Here is a 23,710-nt window from a genome sequence, read left to right on the forward strand (position 1 = left end):
ATAAAGTAGAATAGAATAGAATAGAATAGAATAGAATAGAATAGAATAGAGAGACAGAGAGGAATAGAGGATACGGAGAGGTCCATGTTAAATAGGTTGGTCAGGAAGTTTTCAGTGACAGTTTGGATGTGATGGAACTTAGAGTCTGCACATTGAAAGCAACCTTCCTCTCTGTGTGATCGTCATATTACATCAGGATAAACAGAAGGGTTCTAACACCAAATAAGTTTGGAAAATCCAGGTACAAAAAAGTTAAACATAACATGATTTTTTGGCCTTTTAAAGATGCAAGAGAGGGCTATCTATAGCCATATGCTGTTTCTCTAACTTGACTAAAGTCATGATGGTGATGAGGGTGAGGATGATGGGATGAGGGTGAAGATGATAGGAGGTAAGGCTTTTTGAGCACGTGCTTTGTGCCAGGCTCTGTGCTGACTGCTTTCTGTGCGTGGTTCTCTCTCTCTCCCCCCATTTGGTGCAGTGTATGAGGAAAAATGAGTCATGGGGTAAATCCATTTGGATGGTGGTACCTGTACTCAGAAGGAAGAGAGAGTTTGAGAGGAAGGATAGCAAATTTAGCTTTAAATGAACTGAATTTGAGATGCTTTGAGGATCTCCAGACCTGGAGGTCTAGAACTCAGGAGAGATGGAGATGCATATTTGGATATTGTTGGCCTAAAATGCTCATTGAAAGAAGGTGACACTAGAGATTATAAGTTTGATAAGGATGGCTAAATAAAGTGAAGAGCCTGGCACATCATCCAGGTGACATACACAGAGTCCAGCCTGCTGCAACAAACGTTTGCAACTGTGTCTGGACACCAGAGCCACAGGACTCAGAGTGGGTTCCCTGTTGTCCAGATGGTTCTCAAGAGCTCTTTTGGGAACGTGTTGAAGTACTGAGGCAAGAAGGAAACTCTAAAACTAGAACCAAGTATAGGACTAGTGACCAAAGGTTAGGAATGCAAACTACCCAGATGAAGTATGGAGTGTTTCTTTGAACAATTTACAAATCCAGTCCATAAGTTTGTTGTTATCTGTTCCAGCCACAGTATCCTAATGCTGATTTGGCAGTTCTGTGAAATATGTACCTTGTTCTCTTCTACAACATTAGGTTTATTTGCTGAGAATACTGGTGGGTGACTATACATTGTGTATTAACCCTTGTTAAGAAAGCTGAAGAACACATTTAATATTTTCTCACCAGGAAATCGATCAGATCAATGAAACTTTTTGACCTTCAAGTATCTGCTCATTTCAGAATAAAGGCCCATATTTTAGAAATAAGACCTTTTGATGCCTTTTTTTAATTACCTTTTTTTCTAATTTAATAATAATGCATGCTTATTGTTGGAAATAGACCCATAAATATCTTAGATCCACATTATTTCACAGTTGTGTTCCTTGTTTTACGTTGATGAGTTTGTTTTAGTAGCACATCCAAATTGTTAGAATCAGAAGGTCAGTGAGGTAAAATTAAAACAAGTACTTTAGAAGATTGTAAACACAGAATAAATTTCAGCTTCATGTAGATGAGGTGTGATTTCCATAATAAAGCCATTATTGTTGTCACTGGTGCATAGCAATAAAGCCAAGACTGCAATTACAAAGAAAAGACATAATATAGAACCATACTTCCTTTAAAAATGGCAATGCACTGAAATCATATTTTCCACTAACAAGTAAAGAGATTTTATGTATCCTCAATGGAATCTACTAACTCCCATAAGTAGACTTTACTAATGATAGTAGTACTAAATAACAAATCCACTTGTCCGGGTTTTTTTTTTTTTTTTTTGATACTTTCCACAAGTAATTTCTTTCACTAAAACCTTTTCAGATTACTTTGTTTATCACATGAGTGACTCTTGCTGTTGTAAGTATTTTAAGTACTTTGAGGATTGATTGTTTTCTCCCTCATTGTGGAACTTCATCTTGACACAAGCCTGTCTTTTTTAGCATGTAGTAAAATATACATAACATAAAATTTACCATTTTAACTATTTTTAAGTGTACAATTCAGTAGCAATAAATGCATTCACAGTGTTGTGCAACCATCGCCACCATCTATTTTCAGAACTTTTTCATCATCCCAAACATAAACTCTGTACCCATTAAGCAATAACTCCCTCTTTTCCCCCTCCCAGCTCCTAGTAACCTCTATTCTACTTTCTGCCTCTGAATTTGCCATTCTAGGCACCTCGTATAAGTGGAATAATACAATATTTGTCCTTTTGTGTCTGGCTTATTTTACTTAACATAATGTTTTCAAGGTTTATCCACGTTGTAACATATGTCAGAATTTCATTCCTTTTAAGGCTGAGCAATATTCCATTGTATGTGTACATTGTATTTTGTTTTTCCTTTCATCTGCTGAGGGACATTTGGGTTGTTTCCACCTTTGGGATACTGTGAATGATGCTGCCACGAACATTGATGTACAAGTCTCTGAGTCCCTGGTTTTAATTATTTTGAGCATACACCTAGAAGTGAAATTTCTAGGTTATGTGGTAATTCTATGTTTAACTTTTTGAGGTACCACCAAACCGTTTTCCACAGGAGCCACACCATTTTACATTCTTACCAGCAAGGCACAAGGGTTCCAGTTTCTCCACATCTTTGCCAACATTTGTAACTTTCTCATTTTTTGACAATAGCTATCCTAGTGGGTACAGATAGTATCTCATTGTGGGTTTGATTTGCATTTCCCTAGTGACTAGTGATGTTGGTCATCTTTGCCTATGCTCTATGGCCATTTGTATATCTTCTTAGGAGAGAAATGTCTGTTCAAGTCCATTGCCCAGTTTTGAATTGGGTTGTTTGTTTTTTGTTGACTTTGAGGGGTTCCTTGTATATTCTGGATAGCACAGTCTTTATATAGATACCCTTATTCCATGGGTCCAATACTGTGTTTTTAGGGTTCCCTTTTATCGGGAACATCGAAATGATTCTGTTTTCTATTAACTAATTCACTCCTAAACATATATTTCTAACATTACCTATTATAAATGCCTGCTTCAGTAAGCAGTGACTTATATAGCCAACAGAAAAGTTACTAGTATTTCACCAAACGTGAAGTATCAGCTTAGGAAATATGTAACTAAATGATTTTCATTAAAAGAACATTAATTTTCAATTTGCCAAGTGGAATTCATAGTAACTTTTAAACAACAACATGCTCCTCCCCACTTTCATCACCATCACCCACTCTCACACCCCTTCTCCCTTTGGTCATTGTTACTCTAGGCCCCAGAGGTGAAAGGTACCTCCTTTAGGTTAACCATAAAGCTGATGAGGCATACGTTTTAGGGCCTGTTACTTGCATGGGCCTCTTCCAAGATCTTCTACCTAATTATGCTTTTGAAATTTTTATTTTTTAAAGAAGCCTTTCCAAGTTTTATAAAAGTTCAGTCCCACAAAATCTGGATGTACCTCTGGATATGTTTCTTCCATCTGAAATCATGTCTTAGTTATTGTTGCACTGCTGGAAAACCAACCTGGGGTCTATTGTGCAGTATACTGAGTTATTTATGACTGGCTTTCTTTCCTTGCAGTTTCTGATCTGGGTTGCCAAACTACCACACTTTTCTGCAGAGTTACAGAAAAACATGAGCCCTGGGTGTTCCTAGTCAGCCCCGGTATGCTCTTTTGGCTTCCTCATGGAGCTTTGTCAGCACACAGCACTTGTCTGGCTCTAGGCACTCACAGGAACATGCAGGCCAAATTTTGAAAATTTGGTTCCTAGCTGTTCATGCAAAATATGCATGTCCTTTTATACTGTACACAGAGCCATAAATAGAATTTTGTACTTGCACAGTGAGAGCACAAAATGTGATTGCCAGACTAATACCTAATCTCTGAAAACTTTCATGAGCATAGCTTAGGCAATTTCCTAAATATTAAGGTATCTTGTCAAAAGTAAAAAAGAGCCTTCTGGCCCTTTATCAAATTGTATGATTTCATTAAATGAAAATGATGTTTTTAAAAAAAAATTAAATAAATCTTAATATATTCGCTCCTGTCCTGTGGTAAGGCATCGATGACACAGGAACTATTCATCTGCATAAACTGTGTCTTATATTATTCTTATTTTCTCTGTGCAGTTGTAATAACTTAGACAATTGACATTTTTCTAAAAAGGGGATATCTGACAAGATATCAGTATGGTGTCCTTCGAACGCCTTTTTTCTTCTCAAAAAAAAAAAAATGTTCAGGTTCCCTCTTCCTTTCTTTCTTTCCTTTCTTTTCCCTTCCAGAACAATTCCATCTTAAAGCCATTAGTTTGACAGAGCCAGGTATGCATCCAGTGGAAGGTGTCAAGCATGGAGTGTCACAAGCCAATCATTGTGAGGGGGCATCTGTGTGAAGGGTGGAGTGTACTCACGAGGCTCCTAAGAACCTGAGTGGATTTGGGAGCCCATCTGTGCAAGGCAGGGACAACAGCAATGGGAGATTGGTTACAATCAAATAGAGTTGATCAAATAGGTAAATATTTTAAGAATAATGAGAAATACATTTCTTGCCAACAGAGAAGGAAGTTACAAATACAGAAAAAGAGACAATTACAATTAACCTTGTGGCATGGGATTGTAATTGGAAATATTGGTATACACTAATGATTTTCATTGTACAGAGATAGCTATAGAAATCTAGATGGAAATGAGTGTGTGTGCAGATGTTTGCAGACAGGTATTCCCCAGCTCTGTCTACAGAGAGGACGTAGGAGTAGCAGCACCCCAATAGCAATGACCATACCCAGCCCCAGATCTTGGTTTCTGAATGCCATTCTACCCTAAAGGAAACCAGGACTGGGGCAGGGAAAGTACAAGATGAGCTCGAAACATCTTGTTGGGCCAAAACAGAATGATGAGGGCATAACAAGTCACAGAAACCATCTTGAAGGGGTTCCCACTAATCAGGACAATTGGAGCATCAAAATAAATGGTAGTAATAGATGATAACCCATTACGTTGAGAATATATTGAGTCCATATTATAAAAATAAATAAATGAATAAATCAGATATTTGCTAAGTGAAAGGACATTTACCTAGTTTCAAAGTAATGCCATGCAAGATACATACTAATTACAAAGGGAAAAAGACTAACTTTATGGTGGAGAATTCATACAGCCACTACCTTAATCAAATGACCAAAATGAGCATCCTAGATAATGGGACAAATTGAAATCTTGTGCTAACCAATAGAATGTTATGAAAAGAACCCAGGATCACTTCTGTGATTTCTGGCAAAGCTTATAATCTAAATCATAGGAAAATATCAAACTCAAATTTAAGGGCACTCTACAAGACAAACTGGGTGGTAATCTTCAAAAATGCCAGAGTCACAAAAGCCAACGACACTCAAAGGAGCCATTTTACTTTTTAAACATTTTTATTGGAGTATAATTGCTTTACAATAGTGTGTTAGTTTCTGCTTTATAACAAAGTGAATCAGTTATACATGTACATATATCCCCATATCTCTTCCCTCTTGTGTCTCCCTCCCTCCCTCCCTATCCTGCCCTTCAGTCACAAAGCACCGAGCTGATCTCCCTGTGCTATGGGACTGCTTCCCACTACCTATCTATTTTACATTTGGTAGTGTATATATGTCCATATATACACTACCACTCTCTCACTTTGTCCCAGCTTACCCTTCCCCCTCCCTGTGTCCTTGAGGACATTCTCTAGTAGGTCTGCATCTTTATTCCTGTCTTGCCCCTAGTTGCCCCTAGGTTCTTCATGACCTTTTTTTTTTACATTCCATATATATGTGTTAGCATACGGTATTTGTTTTTCTCTCTTTCTGACTTACTTCACTCTGTATGACAGACTCTAGGTCCATCCACCTCACTACAAATAACTCAATTTCGTTTCTTTTTATGGCTGAGTAATATTCCATTGTATATATGTGCCACATCTTCTTTATCCGTTCATCTGTCGATGGACACTTAGGTTGCTTCCAAGTCCTGGCTATTGTAAATAGAGCTTCAGTGAACATTGTGGTACATAACTCTTTTTGAATTGTGGTTTTCTCAGGGTATATGCCCAGTAGTGGGATTGCTGGGTCGTATGGTAGTTCTATTTTTAGTTTTTTAAGGAACCTCCATACTGTTAAAGAAGCCATTTCAGATGAAAGAAGACTACAGAAATGTCAACTGGATTCTTCTGCTACAAAGGAAATTACTGGAATAATTGACAGATCTTGAGTGGGATCTGAGGATAGTTGTAACATATCAGTGTTAATTTTCTCATTTGATGGTTGTATTGTGTTAATGTAGGAGAATGTCTTTGTAGAAAATATACATTACAATGTTCAGAGGGTGATGGGGGATCAGGTTGGCAACTTTCAAATGGTTCAGGGAAAAACAAAACTTTCTTGTCATACTGTACTTGCAACCCTTCTATAAGTTTGAGATTGTTTCAAAATAAAATAAAAATTTTAATTTGCTAAAATTGTAAATAACTGTTCAGATTTCCGCAATGTATGTAGATTTTAGGCATTAATTGATGATGTTGAGTATATATGGACTTTGAGGTCTGTCATGAGAGTTGTCAGTGATGTGTGGTCCTTCCTGATGTCTTTCGGTAGCTTGAAAATGTGTTTATGTGCAGCTGCTAAGATCTGATTCAGTTTCCAAATATTCTATAGCTTTCCATTTAAATATTAATAACCCTTCTTTAAGATTATTATTCTAAATCCCAAATATCAAAAATAAGTAGAAAGGGTAATGAAGTCCTTTGGCCCTGAAGAAATCTGTTCTGGAAACTATTAAAACAAATTGCACAATAAAATGATGGGTAGAATAAGCTTAGTGTTGTCAGTAGTGAATCCTTCACTTCATCTTTGCTGTTAACCACAGCTGTGACGTTTGGTGTCCACTCAGTCAGAAAAAGAGATAAATATGTATTTTTCCATTACATACAAACAAGTTATATCACTTAAGTTTTAAAATGTCAGACTGGACTACAGTAATTTTGAGAGCACACTCCTGCCTACCATTTTCTGGTACAGAGCTCTTTTAAGGAGATTTATATACCCGGTCTTCCCTGGGATTGAAATGTGATTGCATCTGCCCAGTTGTTGGTGGCACTTCCTGAACAGTCCAGCAGGTGGTAGTCTAGGAGAGGAACAGTCTCATCCTTCTTCAGTCCCCTGCCTACCAGCAAAACAGAAGGAAGGTGGACTCAACAACGTTACCGTTGCCTTCTCTTCTCTGTCGTAAGACTGGTATTTCCAAGGTTGTTCTTTCAAAGTGAGTGCTTGGACATAGAGAGTATCTCCAGAAAATAGCTAAAAATAATTTTGTGTATATGTATGATTATGCAGTATTCTGAAGTTCAAAAATTCTTTTTCTTTTCTTTTTATTTTATGGTGTCTAGAAATTCCACTGGTTTTATATCTCTTTGCCCTGATTTCAATGACGTGGCTTTGGGGAGGCCTGCACATGGCTTACAGACACTTGTGGATGCTGGTCCTCTTTGTCATTTTCAACAGTCTGCAGGTAAGACTTACAGTTTGGTTACAGCACACATGAACACAAGGCAGGGAGTTTCAACGTAATGAAATCAAGTGTCCACATGTAGGTGAATCCGTATGCACAAAAACATCACACACAGTTTTAGAATAAAATGGCAAAGATTATGTTAAAATTTTTTAACACCTGAAATATGGCTGGACCTCTAACTGCTGGTTATACAAATAGGGAAGACATAAAATATTTACCCTCCTTCATTTTGACAACACCTAAGTAACTACAAAAACATGTTTCTTTTTCAATAGGATTGATGTTTATATACTTCACAGATGGCAGCCATCTAGGGCATATGCACATATTTGGAGTGGGTCTGTGTCTAGAAATTAGATCAACTGAGAGTAAAATAACAATGATGGTCAAGCAATTCCCTCTTGAGTCTGGTGCTTGGTGTTTTGGTTCACTGAAAAATGATTGACATCCTCCAAGTCTGGCAATGCCTAGCTTAAATTAGCTTTGTGAGAATGTTTGGATAGCATAACCAGGAATTATATAACTGTAACAAAAGTTAAAGCTGACTATTTTAGTGCTTTTGTTAAATGGAAAAAAAGTTGTACCCTGAAATTAGCAAATTGAACAAATGAACACATTTTTTCTTATTTTTCAAAGTGAAAAGATATGTCCTAGACTAAAACAATTTATTGAACTTGCCAAGGATATCTGTAAACAGCCCTTGTTTGGACCACCATCTTACAAGAAACCTCTGTAGGAAAAATAGTAGGATTATAACATAAAACTGAAACATGACTCAAAACATATTTAGGTTTGCTTTTTAGGAGACAGATTCATTAGTGAAATCATATCTAACAGCATGGTGCCTAATCAAAACATAATATCGATTTAGGGAGGGAAAAATACAAAGTGGCTTAAACATTTGGAATCAAGTTGATACAAGTTGATATATAGACATCTCCCAATAGAGTTATAATTGAGTACCAGCTACTAGCACAGTGTGCCAGTGCTACCATTACTAGGATGAAGATGACAGCGCTGCTTCTCTAGGGTCTGATGATTCAGGGAGTAAGCAAACAATTAGCTGTAAGGGTATACTCTGGCAGGTGCCATGTAAACACAGTGTTATGAGAGCAGAGTAGAGGACTTGTTTACTCCTGCCTGTGCTAGTGTTTGAGCTGAACACCAAAGGTGAGCCACTCAGGTCAGAGGCCCTGTCTTTGTCACCTTTGAATACCTAGGCCTAACGGAACTAACACCAAAGTCCACATTGACAGCCTATAGATGTGTTTTATTTGGTGGACACACAATGGTACACAGAAGGGGATTTTAGATTTTTTTAATATACAGAGTGAAGTAAGTCAGAAAGAGAAAAACAAATACCATATGCTAATGCATATATATGGAATTTTAAAAAGTGGTACTGATGAACCTAGTGGCAGGGCAGGAATAAAGACACAGACGTGTAGAGAACAGACATGAGGGCACCGGGGATGGGGGGAAGGGGAAGCTGGGATGAAGTGAGAGAGTAGCACTGACATATATACACTACGAAATGTAAAATGGATGGCTAGTAAGAAGCTGCTGCATAGCACAGGGAGATCAGCTCGGTGCTTTGTGACCACCTAGAGGGGTGGGATAGGGAGGGTGGGAGGGATGCTCAAGGGAGAGGAGATATGGGGATATATGTATATGTATAGCTGATTCACTTTGTTATACAGCAGAAACTAACACACTATTGTAAAGCATTTATATTCCAATAAAGATGTGAAAAATAAATAAATAAATATTTGCTCAATTTTTAAATTGAGAAATTTCACATGAAAACCTGAATGTCTGGCTCTTCTCTAATGGCAGTATTTGCATGGCAGCAATTTTCAAGTCTTGAATAGATGCTGCCCTCTTTAGATGGGGCACGTTACCTCATTATACTCGATATATTCTATTTGTTCATTTTACCTGCCCCTGAGTTTGTGTCATATTTAATGTTTATTAAATAAGTGATGAGTAGATAGTTAGAGATGGGTACTTCAGGCAGAGAATACAGTGTTAGCCTAGGCTGCAAAAAAGAAACGTGATTAATCTTGCCTACATTTACCAAAGGTTAGGGGGAGGAAGAAAGGTTTTGCAGTTAGTGGTGGGAGAGGAGACAGAAGCCTAGGTTGGCTTAATCGCCATGTTACCGTGCTCAGAATGGGATGTTAAACGTCAGCTTTTAGGTAAAGGGAAGCCATATAAGTTGGGTATTTTGTTTGTTTTATTCTGATTAGTTTTTTAAATTTTGTTAGGTTTTTTTTTTAATTTTTATATTTTGAATGGGAATGACATGCTTATACCTGCTTTTTAGAAGGATAACTGGAAATGTTTAGGAAGGTATTGAAAAGAAGAGCAGCTCCGGGCAGGAAGGCTGTTATCATATTCCAGCCTATAATGTTTGGGAGTGCACCTGGAAATAGAGATAGGTGACAGGTTTGAGAATATTCTAGAGATAAATATTGACGAAATTTGGTTAGCCAATTAAATGTAGGAATGTAGGGGGCAAGAGGGCAATGTCACCTAGAGATGCTGGCTGCAGTGAATGACTGGGCACTGACTCCTTTGGTCAACATGGAGATTACATCAAGAGAGGGTCCTAGGGAACATGCAGCAAAGTTGGTGAGTTGGTGAGATTCAGGAGACATTGGTAAAGCTAACCAATGTTTTAGCAAGAAGGCTACTGAAAGAGATTGTTAGTGAAAGAGAATCAAGATATAGTAGTTTGGAGTTTCTGGTAGAAAAGAAGGCTTCAAAAGAAAACACCTACCTCTGTCAAGTGTAGCAGAGAAGTTAAATAGAATGAGAACAGAAGGGCATTGTGGTCTAGTGCACTGGTCCCCGAACTGTAGTGTCATCAGAATCTCGTGAAGGGCTTGCTGAAGCACAGATAGTAGGTCCCACACCCAGAGCTTCTGATACAGTAGATCAGGGTGGGACCTGAGAATTTGCATTTCTAACAAGTTCCAGGAGACGCTGATGCAGCTGCTCTAGAGACCACAGCTTGAGAACCACTGGTTAAAGTAAGTGTGATCGTAACCACCAGCCTACTATCTGGTTGACTTCAGCTGAGTCACAGATGTTTACCCAGTTCTACTTTCTTCATCTGTGAAACGGGAATAAATACCATTTAGGATTACAGTGTGACTTAGTTAAATGGCATAATGAACATAAAGCAATTGTACAGTAACTCACACTTAAAGAGCAGTTTTTTTTCTTTGTTTTATTCAAGAAGTTTAATGGAGAAAGCAATAGCTTAGGAAGGAAGGTTGGTTGGTTCAAAGGAAATTTGGGGGTTTGGTTTTCTTTCCCTGTGAAAAGAACCAACAGAGAAGAAGAAACTGACAACTGGAGGAAAGGCTCATTGCCTTGGCAAGATCATGGACAGGGCGGGAAAACAGAAGAGACAGACGGCCTGTCTGAGGGAGGAGTTAGACATGTTTCTTTCACTGAGGCTCAGGAAAGAAGGAAGGATAGGAGTACACGAAAAACTGTTCTGGAGCTGAAAGTCTGGAAAGTTGGGGTTTGTATGTAATGCTGTCTCTTATCTCTGAAAGGCAAAAAGCAAGGACATTTGTTGAGAGGAATGGATTAAAAGCTTGTGGTAAAAATAGTAAAAGGTAAGGAGCAGTTTCTAGGCAGAAAGTAAATAATAAATTACGGTGGGTTGGAAGATGGTAAAGAAATGACTGCTTAGAGAGAAATTGGTGGGATTCGGGTCGGACACCTGAAATCTGTAATTGTAATTCATCAGTAATTAAATAAATTAAGCCTTACGATTGAAATGGTAGCCATTGTAACCTATCAGACCACACACAAGAGAAAGGTTTATTGAGCTCTTATGGAGGTTAGAGGTTTGGTAATAAAGGAGGATTGTTGAGGATTAAACTATATTTCACAGGAAGATATAAAAGGAATTGTTATGATCTCTTTCTTTGAGGAACTGAAAACAAGCTAAGTATAAGTAAAAACTAAAAATATTTCAAACTCATGTTTAATGAGCTTAGTTCCATCTATGCGGCACCATTGAAGCAATGACTGTTTGTATCACTGTTGCCTGGTATCTGGTGCACTGGCACGTTCCTAGCACCAGTGCTCAGTGAGTCAGTCCTAAAAGGAATGCCTGTTAAGAAACACTTGGAAAATATGGTTTCTCTAGGGTTTATTAAAGTTCATTTAATTTATAAACTACTTCATGTCTTCAACTTGGGCATTTCCATGATTCCGTGCTATTTTAAAATTAATTAATTAATTTATTTAGGCTGCTTTGGGTCTTAGTTGTGGCATGCAGGATCTTTAGTTGCAGCATGCGGGATCTTTTAGTTGTGGCATGAGGTCTCTTAGTTGTGGCATGAAGACTCTTAGTTGTTGCATGCATGCAGGATCTAGTTCCCCAACCAGGGATTGAACGCAGGCCCCCTGCATTGGGAACACGGAGTCTTACCCACTGGACCACCAGGGGAGTCCCTGATTTTTGTATTTTCTTATTGGCTTTTGTCAACACCTGTGACCGGAAAAGTGTACTATATATCTTATGCTTGGCTTTTATATTTTGCTCAGAGGTGATTACTGCCTCACTTTTTAATCCAGATTATTATTATACCATAGGTGCTCTGAAACAGACAGATGAAATTTATATTTTTATAATATTCTGATATTTGATATTTATTATTGGGTACAATTTAAAAAAGAAAATCTTGATCATTTGAAATATTATCAGAAATTTCTTGATCACTTTCTGAAGATTCAGGGTTGAGCTACCAAACTTTTAATATGTTTGAGCATTTTAAGAAAATGTATATGAAATACTTTCTAAAGCATGATGGATGCAAATGTGATGTAAAAAAATTTATTATTCTAAATACGTCTACTGTTACTTTTATTGCTTCTTCCTTGAACTCTAAGACATTTTTTCCCCAAGAACTGAACTTTGATTCAAATTTTTATTGATTTAGGCATGTTATTTACATCTTCTTGATTGTTTAAAAAAATTTAAACTGTTGAGTATCAAGAGTAAGCAGAACAAGAATAAAGGGGGAAATGTCCTCTGAGTCTATTTCCTGGGTTTTTTTTTTTTTTTTAATTCTAGGAGTTGCTTGCTAGCATGTCAGCATGTTTATGGTATCTGCTTTTTTTTCACTTCCCCATGATGCACTTGATGTGTGGATGTGAGGTGAACAAATCCTGATTTCCATTGCGCTTTCTTTTGTATCAAAAGAGGAACTCTAAAATTTCCAAAAAGAAAAAAATAGTTCTGTACATACTTGCTTAGCAATCCCAAATCCCAAAGGCCTCGGGGCTCTATCTTGTTTTTTGCTAAATGGGCTTTCTGAGTGCACTGAGCATGGTAGCTACCACCAGTCTTAATTCCTACCGGCTTTCCAGCCCCAGCAGGGAAAATCCTGTGAAGGACTTAAATTACCCTCACTTTCAATGAATCACTGACTATCCAGAAACCAGTCACAGGGTGGCAGGTACTCTAGCCAGGCCTGGGTCATGAGCAGACACTAACAGTGGGAAGATGAGTTGATCTCACAAAAACCACATGGAATGGAATTCCCACCAGAAGAAAATAATCTCTTACCAATAGAATGGTAACAGTGCTAGGCAGACCAAAGTAACAGATGTCCATTATATATATTTTCTAAATTTTCCTGTTCATTGATATGGTTGGACAAGGCCAAGGACAGCTATTGTCAAACTACTAGGAAACTTAATCAATGTGACATAGGTTTATTATGAATATCCTTGAGATCCATCATATAACCAAATGTCTCTATATTGTCCACAGGAAAGTCATAAGGGACTACATTATTTTTCTTAATTTTCTCATCCATTAATTCAATAACCTCTATTTTTTAAAAAAAAGTTGAGTTTGTCGTTTCTAAGTATATTTATGCTAAAACTTAGAGATGACAACTTTCTTAAAATGTTTAGTCCAAGGTATATCCACATTTGTGTAACAATTACAGAAAATAATCACTAAGTTTGATACTCAGCTGGTAGTCACTAGTAGAACCCTATCAGTCATCATAATATTGAAATAGCTACTGTCTAAGCCTGCTGCAAGTGTCCCAGACTTCTAGCTATTTAAGCTAGAAGCACCACAGACCTCTAGCAGCTAAAAGGCTAATGCTTGGCTAGACAGGGAGCGCCAGGACCCTGCTCCAGCACTAGACCTGCAGTCTGATGGGTCAGTGCCTATGGCACACTCTAAACGTTTTGTGCATCGCTCCTAGCTTAACTATGTTCTAAAATACATTTCTATTTTTAACCTAACCACTCAGCTTCAGACTTACATACAGCATTTATTTCAGGTTTCTCTAGGGTTCTCACATGGACTACGTCAAAATTTCACTGACTGACAATCTTCATACATGTAGGGAATCCCAGGTAAGATAATGAGGGTAGCCGGCAGTAAAGAGGCATGAGCTGGGGCTTCCCTGGTGGCGCAGTGGTTGGGAGTCCGCCTGCCGATTCAGGGGACACGGGTTCGTGCCCCGGTCCGGGAAGATCCCACATGCCGCGGAGCAGCTGGGGTGAGCCATGGCCACTGAGCCTGCGCGTCCGGAGCCTGTGCTCCACAACGGGAGAGGCCACAACAGCGAGAGCCCCGCGTACCGCAAAAAAAAAAAAAAAAAAAAAAAGGCATGAGCTTCTTGGAGATGCTGAAAAATAAGTTCTGGAGAAGATTCATATACAGAGAAGAACCTTTCCAAAAGCTGAAATGCATTCTTCTTGGAATGCATAAGTTGGCAAGGGAGCGGAACTTTACATAGTATGGGGATATGACATTTCTCAGTATGTGAGTTATGAGACCACATTCTTCAGAATCTTACTTGACTGTCTCCCTGTAACTGACTTGTGCTTGTTTGTTTATGTGAGCATCTGGTCTCGAGATGTTCCCTGGCAGTTTTTGAATCATTCCCTATTTCAGAGAAGGGAGTTACAACATGGAATTTGTAGCTAAAAATATATAGCCTGTATTCAAATTTAAGGTCAGCTAGTTAAAATCATTTTCATTGCTAGCCCCGCATCTTTAACAGCTAAATCGCTAGGGAAATAAGTGACTTAAAGGTGGGAACAGTTTCTCCTACATTTTAAAAAATTATTGTTTTTTAGTGGCCATTAGAGTGCCTTGAACACATAAAACATTTTTCTTCTACTAAAAAATAGTGTTTCTTTTCTTTATCCTCCTTCTTTCTTTCTCTCCCTTCTTCCTTCCTTCCCTCTCTTTCTACCTTCTTTCCTCTCTTCCTTCCTTGCTTTTCCGTGTATCTCTTGTTGTTCTATGTTGAATTTCAGCTTTAAAACAAAATCTATCTTTCATGAAGAGATTTTCCCAATAAAAATAGTCCTTGAGGTATCATGAGAAATGGAATATGTTTCCTTGCTCACGAAAAGGTACAGGGTTCATTGCAAATGGAATAGAAAAGAAAAGAATCCTCCATTAATTTTCTTCTGTGAGAATCCCCGTTTAGCATCCAGAGGGCTTCAGTGCAGGTGTCTACATAGATACAGTACCTATTTAGTCTTGGCTGCTTCCTTTTGAGGATAAACAGCTCTTGGGAAATACACATTGTTAAATAATCAGTTACAGAGGACTAATTGTTTCAAGGCACTCCCTTTGCCATTGCTTTCCAACAGCCAGCAGTAATAAGAAATGTCACTTTGTTTCCATTGGAGACTAGCACATGAACTATTCATGAAGAGTGGAAAAGCAATGTTCCCAGAAAACCCTGGAATAAACATGTAGAAGCCAGAGGAGGTTGGGATTCTATCATTGATTTGTCCCAGAACCATGTCAAGTTCAGTGGAAAAAAATTACTACACTTGTTTTGTAGAGTGAAATTCAGAAACTAATGAATGCCTCCTGTGCTCTTCAGAATGTCCCAGAACATTTCTGTAACTTTACAAATAAATATACAGAAGCTAAGACAAGTAGATGTATTTAAATTGTCTTGATTAGGTCATGCAACTCTGTTCAGTGTTCAGTAGCATCTGGGCTGGTGAAATATCTTTGAGTTTTCACGTAATAAACTTCTTACTCCATTTGACGATGAATGATCGCATTACCTTCTCATTAGCCTGTTGACTGGCGAGCAGGGCTCTTAAGACAGACTGCAGGATTTTTACTTTTGTTTGTGCTGGGTTCTCTAAATACAAATGTCAGGATCTGATCTGCCAGTGAATGTCTTCTCCAAATACAGGTTTAGAAATGATGGGATTGAATAGACTACCTTTTGACACCTGGCTGCATCCTTGCAAAACAGGTACCCCATTTCTCCTGCCCTAATCCTATGTTAGTTTCTTATTCGGTGGTTTTTCCATTTCAAAGTTTTTTCCTGTGCCCTCTATGACTGCATTTTTTGCATTTTAACCGTGTAACACGGCTTCTTGGGCTTTGTGAGCCTTTACTTTACCTGTGAAAGGATTTAGCACGCTCTGATTCTGAATTATCAAACCTACAAGAATTAGAGTAAGCGAGACACATACCTCCCCTTATTAAAACAGTTTTGGGAGAATAAAACAGTTAACGTTTGAGCCAGTTTTTACTCAGTCATTCAGATTCTTTGCCTTGGTGTTAATTTATAATTTTTCCAGGGTCTAAAATTTTGTTTTTATCTCATGTATTACTCAGACATTGGGGTGGGGAGAATACATTTTTTTGTAAATACATTTATATGTATATTTTATGATAGCATTCTTTAATATTGAGCTGTTAGGTATAGTAGAAGAAGCATACAATTAAGTGTCATGCAACCTCTATTCTACCAAATGACTTGACATCTCTGAGCTTTAGTTATCTACTTTCCAGAGAGAGATGCTAATTCTTGCTCTCAGTTTTGTCCTAAGTATTATATAAAAATATATGTATAAAATATAATTGGTAAACTACATAATGTTTTACAAATACAAAGTTCTATAAATGAATAAATGGACAGAAGAAATGTTTGTCAGAAGCTACATGAAGTCAAATGAGAGGCCAAAGAGAGGAAGTTTGTAAGCTCAGTCTTTTTTTTTACTGAAGCATAGTTGATTTACAGTATTGTGTTAATTTCTGCTGTATAGCAAAGTGATTTGGTTATACATACATACATTCTTTTTTTAAAAATATTCTTTTCCATTGTGGTTTATCATAGGATATTGAATATAGTCCCCTGTGCTACACCATAGGACCTTGTTGTTTATCCATTCAATATATACTAGTTTGCATCCGCTAACCCCAAACTCCCACTCCATCCTTCCCCCAGTCCCCCTCCCCCTTGACAGCCACAAGCCTGTTCTCTGTGTCTGTCAGAGCTCAGTCTTTAAATCCTCTCTTTGGCCACTGGTTCTCCCCCTGAATGGTCTCATCCCCTCTTAGGTATTCCCCTCATGCAGTCCCTTGAGATTACACTCACAGTGCTTGGCTTACAACATAAGTTGTTGTCATCACTCATCTGCTTTTAAATGTGTAGCACACGCCTTCAGTTTCAGGTAAGTAACTTATGAGGGCAAAATAGGTTTATTGTGAGACTGCAGGGATTGGTCGGGACTGTAGAAGAACCAGACAGTAGAGCCTCCTCCCCAAAGCATGCAGATGAGAAAAGCAAACATTGTGTGGGCCAAACAAAAGCTTTGGCAGGTAAATTCTCATAGGTGGCAGTCAGTGTGCAACTCCCATATAAAGAGAAGTTCAAATTTCTTTCTCTGAAGAGGATTTAATTTTCTTTTGGAAGCCGAAAGAGAATACGGGCTGATCACCTCTTTGGTCCAGCAGAAACTGGGTTTCAGGCATTGCGATGGTTACTCTAGTTATGGTTTGCCCCCTCTCTTGGGGCAAACTAAAAGTTTCTTCAGGGGACCCAGGTGACTCAGCTGAAAGCCTATCGTGTTTCCTGGAACTCCTCTTCTTCGCAGTCTCTGGACTCCATTGTTTCATTCCCTGGTACTGTGAACCGGCTGAATTCTCCGCTTAGCTTTTGAGCCTCTGAGCAGCTGCTTTCTGCTTAGTTTCTTAGCCTTTCAGCCCCATGCAGCTTCAGAAGTGGCAAATGCCTTTACTGTTCCCTTTCTCTTTGGAGCCTTGGCCCCTCAAGTCCTGGTTGCTTTAGTAGATTTGAACTCTATTTTTTGTCTCCCCAACCTAGTCAGATTGTTGCAAGTCCCAGCTACAACTTTCTGTTCAGCCTCTGAGCATCTCACTTTGAATTGGAAAACTCCCTGAAGAAGAAAAAAAAAAAAAAAGCAGTGAATATAGGGCTCCCCACTCAATGGGTTTTGCTTCTCTCTAGGATCTTGGTCCCTCAGATACTAGCTGTTTGTATGCCTTCCTCTGCTGTTTTGTTACTGTATTTGTTGTTGTTTTGTTAGTGTGTATGTGTGTCTGAAAGTATATTCTCCAGCTTGTAGAATTGTAATCAATTAGAGTTAATCTGATATAAACTCTATCAGAGCCAGAAACAAAAGTCTCAAATTTATTTCAACAAATATCTAATAAATGTTTAATATAAACAGAATGCACATTAATAAATGAAGATATTTAGAGTCACTGCAATTCATCAGATATCCAGTGGATACCTCTTAAAACATATGCACTGGGCTGGTGCTCCTGGGAACACTGATGAGGAAGCCTATACATGCAACTTCTTAAGGTCAACTGGTGAGGTGTACTTTATGTCTTCTAAATCACCAAAACATATATAATATATATATAATATATATATATTATGTATATATATATATAGTATTTTGAAAAATAAAAAATGAGTAAGGTCTTAGAATTTATAATCCATCAATTGAAGACTGAGATTCAAAAAGTATTTTCTGGCTATAGAATAACCTCATACCTATTTCACAAAACTAAAATACACCAATAAGACAAACAGACAGTCAATACAGAGGAGCAGCTAAAGGTGCATATTTTGAAAGGTTACTGCTCTAGGAAACAGGTCGGCCTTCTCAGAATATGGATTTTAAAAAATGCCAACTAAAATCCTACTGAAAAGAGTTTTAGTGGCATGAATTCAAATATAAACTAAAATTTAAAAAAAAATCATTTTAGATAGATGGATCCAGGACGTTCTATCTTCATCCTTCAGAATAAATCAATTCCATATTACTGTTTTCCTCTGCAAATATTTAAATAACATTCTCGTTAGCTTGAGAAATACCATGAAATAGTGAGGTAAAAGTATTTTGGAATACAAATACTATCCTACAGATTTTCAGCTTTGTGATCTTAGGCAAATTATTTAATTCTTCCAGAATGGGAATACTATGATTTACTTTGTAAGGCATCTGTGGACATCAAGCAAAAAATATTTTTAAATTTCTAGCATATAATAGGTGTATAGTAACATTAACTGCCTTTCTTCTTTCCCTCATGAGACACCATAATTGTATATGCATTTAAGATTATTTCCACACAAATGAAACCTCTGAGCTTCAGATCTTGAGAGCATACCACTGAAATCAGTTAGCAGTGTTTCTCTAATTGCTGATTATTCGGTCTTTTCAGAACCTGCTGATGTCACAGGCCACATTCATCTCAATGATCTTATTTAGCTACAAGACCCCAGTGTATAGATACTATATAAATGTGATATAAATATGACATCTGTTAGTTATAGGGTGTCCTTTGTTCCAAAATGTTAGTTATGAGTATAACTATAAACACTTCAGACTCTCTGTCAGCCTTGGAAACTCTCACTATAAAGTGGTAATATGGTAGATTACATGTATTTTACCTTATTGTTTGAGCCAGTATCATAACACTGGAAATTTTATATTCATCCATTCAAAAACATTAATCTAGAATGTGTTTTTGTATGTACATGTTAGACCACACATCTCCATGCCTCTCTGCTCAATATATATTTATAATAAAAATCACAACAATAGTAACTAATATTTATTAAGTGCTTATTATGTGGAATTGTATTTATTTCATTATCCTTACAACAACCCTGCAAGGTAGAGACTATTATATTTGCCATTTTAAATACAGAGAAACAGAGTCTTAGAGAAGTTAAGTAATTTAGGCTAGGTCACACACCCAGTTACTTATGAGCTGGCATTCTATAAACTATGATCAGTTCCCCCACTAGGCTCTGCAATGCTGCAAGACTGTAGAACCTCCTATTATTTCCTTATTCCACAGTACCTTAGCAGAAGGCTGCGCTTATAGTAGCTATTCAATAAATGCTTGTTGAATTAAAAATTTTGCTAAATTAAAATGCATAAAGAGACAAGATGAATTAAAATGAATCAATAAGCATAGTTAACATATGAATTATTGTTTTGTTATCTTTCACTTATAAAAATTAATGCATTTCAACAAATGTTTGTCTATTTTAACATTGATGTTCACTATAAAGTCACATTCTCCCAAAGAACAGTCTCTTTTTGGCTTAGTTGAAGATCTTCATTGAGGGATCTGTGGGGCAGCAGTATCATACAGCAGACTCCAGATTAGATGGAGGTTCCACAGTGAATATGCTACCCACAAGTTATCTGCCATCCTTCATTTCCCTAGTTCTGTAATTTAGGCAGTCTTAATAGAAGTGACCTTGAGCATCAGGTCAAGTTAGCAAGTCAGGTTCCTGTGGCTTGCTTAGGACACTTGTAAACACTGAGAAAACTGAAACAGACATTAAAAAAAAAAAATGATCCCTACCTTCAGAGGCAGGAAAAGTTCTAAAAAAAACATGTGAAGTTGGTGGTATGTTTATGGCTCCCTTACAGATCCCTTGCTTTCTCTTCCCATCTCTCATTGTCTCTGCCACTCTCTAAAGCCCAAGCTCCTAACTGCTGCTGCAACTGAACTGCCTTCCACCTGGACCAATTGCCTAGTCTGTCTTTTTAAATATCATATGGACCTTACTGGGTAGGAAAAAACTTACATATGGGACACAATTAGAGACTCAGACAGGGCTAGAAGAAATCAAGTGTTGGATTACATGGCCCAGGCTCCAAGCATCTAGGAGGATGATCGTTAAAGGAGATCCAAAAACCATACGCCTTGAGCTAAACAGGCCAGATGGAGTGGCTTTCCCAAACCTCTGGTAACACTCTTATCCATGAACTCCACTGTTTTCTGAAATCCCTAACACATTACTTTTCAATGAATATCAACTAAGTTTAAACATGGCAGCAAAAGCACAGTACAGTTAACATTCTTCTAGGAAAACATAAGTCTCTGGCTTTATTTTTCTCCTCTTACTTGATATTTACAGTGAAGACAAAGACATAGTAAACTTAGCACTAACTAGGGCTAGACAAGCCATCTGAAATGATGGAATTGCAAAAAAAAAGGAACGGAAACTTTGGATTCACTGGCTGTATTCAATCCAAGGAGCAATTGTCCCAGATGTGCTTGGGTCTCTTAAAATGAAGTCAGGGAATTGATGCTTGAGAAGCCATTGTCTCCCTTTTGCTTCTCTGCTTTCTCTCCTTTTTGAGGGTTTAGGCAGTCTCTTGTCTGCTGATGTGGTAGCAGCACTTTGCACAAGATTTCTTGTTTCATCACTGAGTGCCCACTCCATCCCCAGCACTAGCAAGAGTTGGAGAATCTTAAGTGAAAGAGTGCAGGAAAAAAGATTACTAGAACTGTATAACCTGTATAAGCTGCTTACTAGAGCTGTATTAGTGACCTGATCATTTGCTAAAAGGAAGTTTTTCAAAGGAATTTTTTTCTTTTTTCAATGAAGAGTGATAGGCAAGTTAGAATTGAATAAATTTATCCATGATTTTTTTTTAATCAGAAAACCCTCGAATACTTTTTAAAGTGTTTGGATGTCTCTCATCAGTGCTAGTGTGACTTTATGTGTGTACAGTCTTCAGTACAATGAAATAATATACTACAGGTAAACAGAGAGTGACAAGTTCCTGTTGACTACACTAGTTGAATACAGGTTCTATACGAGAACCTCTGCTCTGTTCTTCACTCATGAGCTCCACTTCAAAATTAAATTACCTGAAAAACATTAACCTAGAATAATATAGATGTGTACTGCCAGTGCAAGAGTTACCTTGAAGAATGGGTGCCTTCAAATCATTGCTGCAAATTTTGTGGACTTGCTGTGTTTATCACCCCAATTTTTGTAGGTTTTATTAAGATGTGCTTGTAAAATTCTTTTTTCGTCCTCTTCGTCCATGCTCTAGTATGTTACTTATGTATAAATGATAAAATCCACAGTGTTTTGTAACTGGTAGGTTTCTCTTAGTACACTATAATTTAGTACTTTCGTCTTTGGACAGAGTCCACAGTGTTTTTCTATGCCTCTAAACCATATAAATCAAACATTTTATTCGGAAAAGTAGAGTCGTTGAAACAGAAAGGTCATCTCTACCAAAACAAAACCACATTTCGCTAGTCCTTGATACTTAATTTCATCATGTGCTCTTCTCTCTCAAGCATGGAATGCACATTTTTAATGCAAAAGTGAATTGAAACCATATATAAAATCTGTTTGAAATCTGGCTTTGTTTGGATCAACAAATGGTTTCATTAATTGGTGTGAATTAACAAAATCCTATACACCCCTGGCCTTGATGCTCACTACTCTGTTCCTTTCTCCTGCCTCCCTTTACTGACCTGAGGGAAGGAGACTTGTTCTGTCGTGCTATAGTTATAGCTGTGCTCCCCCTCTGCCTGTCACTGTGAATTTTCTGAGAATCCTGTCTGGTTGCCACTATTACCCCACACACCTGTAGGATTCATTCCAGCTTGTTCTTTCTTTTACACATTACTCTTCTTCTGCAGACCTCTCCCTCTCATTGTATACAACCATAATTTTGAGAGATTCTGCACTTTTCTCTATTGGTATCCATACTGTTTATAATTCCCTTCTTCTACTTAAAACAGTCACCTGCCCCTGCCTAACCTTCTTTGTTTTCTACTCCTCTGGATTATTATCTCCTATCACATATATTGCATTTTTTGCTCCTTTCACTATGACAACTTGGGTAATTCTTGGGCACCAAAAGTAGTTTTATCATTCTATCAGATTCTCACTGACTTAGTTATCTTTTTTTTAAATTTATTTTTATTAATTTATTTATTTTAGGCTGCGTTGGATCTTCATTGCTGTGTGCGGGCTTTCTCTAGTTGCGGTGAGCAGGGGCTACTCTTCGTTGCGGCGTGTGGGCTTCTCATTGCAGTGACTTCTCTTGTTGCAGAGCATGGGCTCTAGGCACGCGGGATTCAGTAGTTGTGGCACGTGGGCTCAGTAGTTGTGGCTCGCAGGCTCTAGAGCACAGGCTCAGCAGTTGTGGCACACGGGCTTAGTTGCTCTGTGGCATGTGGGATATTCCCGGACCATGGCTCGAACCTGTGCCCCCTTCATTGGCAGGCGGATTCTTAACCACTGTGCCACCAGGGAAGTCCCCTGATTTAGTAATCTTGCATCAACTACTTTACCTTATGGATGAAGAAGCCAAGGCTGGAGAGGTTGACTTGCTAAGTCACTAAGTTTTCTTTCTAAAATTTCTACTTTTCCTCTTTATTTTCATTTGGGGCCAAAATAGTCCTTGAAGAACACCATCATAAAAAGAAATCAATTACAAATGTATTACTATATCGCCCAAGTACAAAAAGACATGTATAGACTTGCATATACAATAGGTTGTACTTATGGGTTGTGATGACCCATGAAGAAAGCTTTGAACTAAGAATTGGGAAGCACAGATATGTCCCTAGTTAATTGTGTGACACTGACCAAGTCATGAGGCCGGAATTTCTTCATCTATGAAACAAATAGAATCAAATAATATCTTGCCTAGCTCTGGAACTTAATGATTCTTTTCCAAAACTTTATAAAAATGACTAATGCTCTGTGTGAGGAATCAGAAAAGTTTCGGAGACATTGCTTTTGCCATTCGTTCTTTTTATAACTTGTGCAAGTACACATTTTCTGTTCTTTTTTTTTTTTTTGGTGGTACGCGGGCCTCTCGCTGCCGTGGCCTCTCCCGTCGCGGAGCACAGGCTCCGGACGCGCAGGCTCAGCGGCCATGGCTCACGGGCCCAGCCGCTCCGCAGCATGTGGGATCCTCCCAGACCGGGGCACAAACCCATGTCCCCTGCATCGGCAGGAGGACTCTCAACCACTGCGCCACCAGGGAAGCCCTCTGTTCTTCTTTTGTTTCAATTGGAAAACCGAGACCTCAGAGAGTAAGATGAGCTCTAGGGTAACTGACCAATGAGG

At 38.1% G+C, this 23,710-nt stretch overlaps 1 protein-coding gene across 1 annotated transcript in view; it reads left to right on the forward strand.

Moving 5' to 3' along the window:
* Window positions 1-23,710, forward strand: part of ADGRV1 (adhesion G protein-coupled receptor V1) — a gene marked incomplete at its 5' end in the record, with an annotated part of 521,373 nt that overhangs the window by 452,125 nt on the left and 45,538 nt on the right. The window contains one exon of the mRNA XM_081231559.1: window positions 7,384-7,505. Coding sequence (XP_081087685.1) covers window positions 7,384-7,505 — 122 coding nt within the window. The remainder of the gene's footprint in view (window positions 1-7,383; window positions 7,506-23,710) is intronic.

Source organism: Mesoplodon bidens, assembly GCF_964165515.1.
Source record: "Mesoplodon bidens genome assembly, chromosome: 4".
Classification (NCBI taxonomy): Eukaryota; Metazoa; Chordata; class Mammalia; order Artiodactyla; family Ziphiidae; genus Mesoplodon; species Mesoplodon bidens.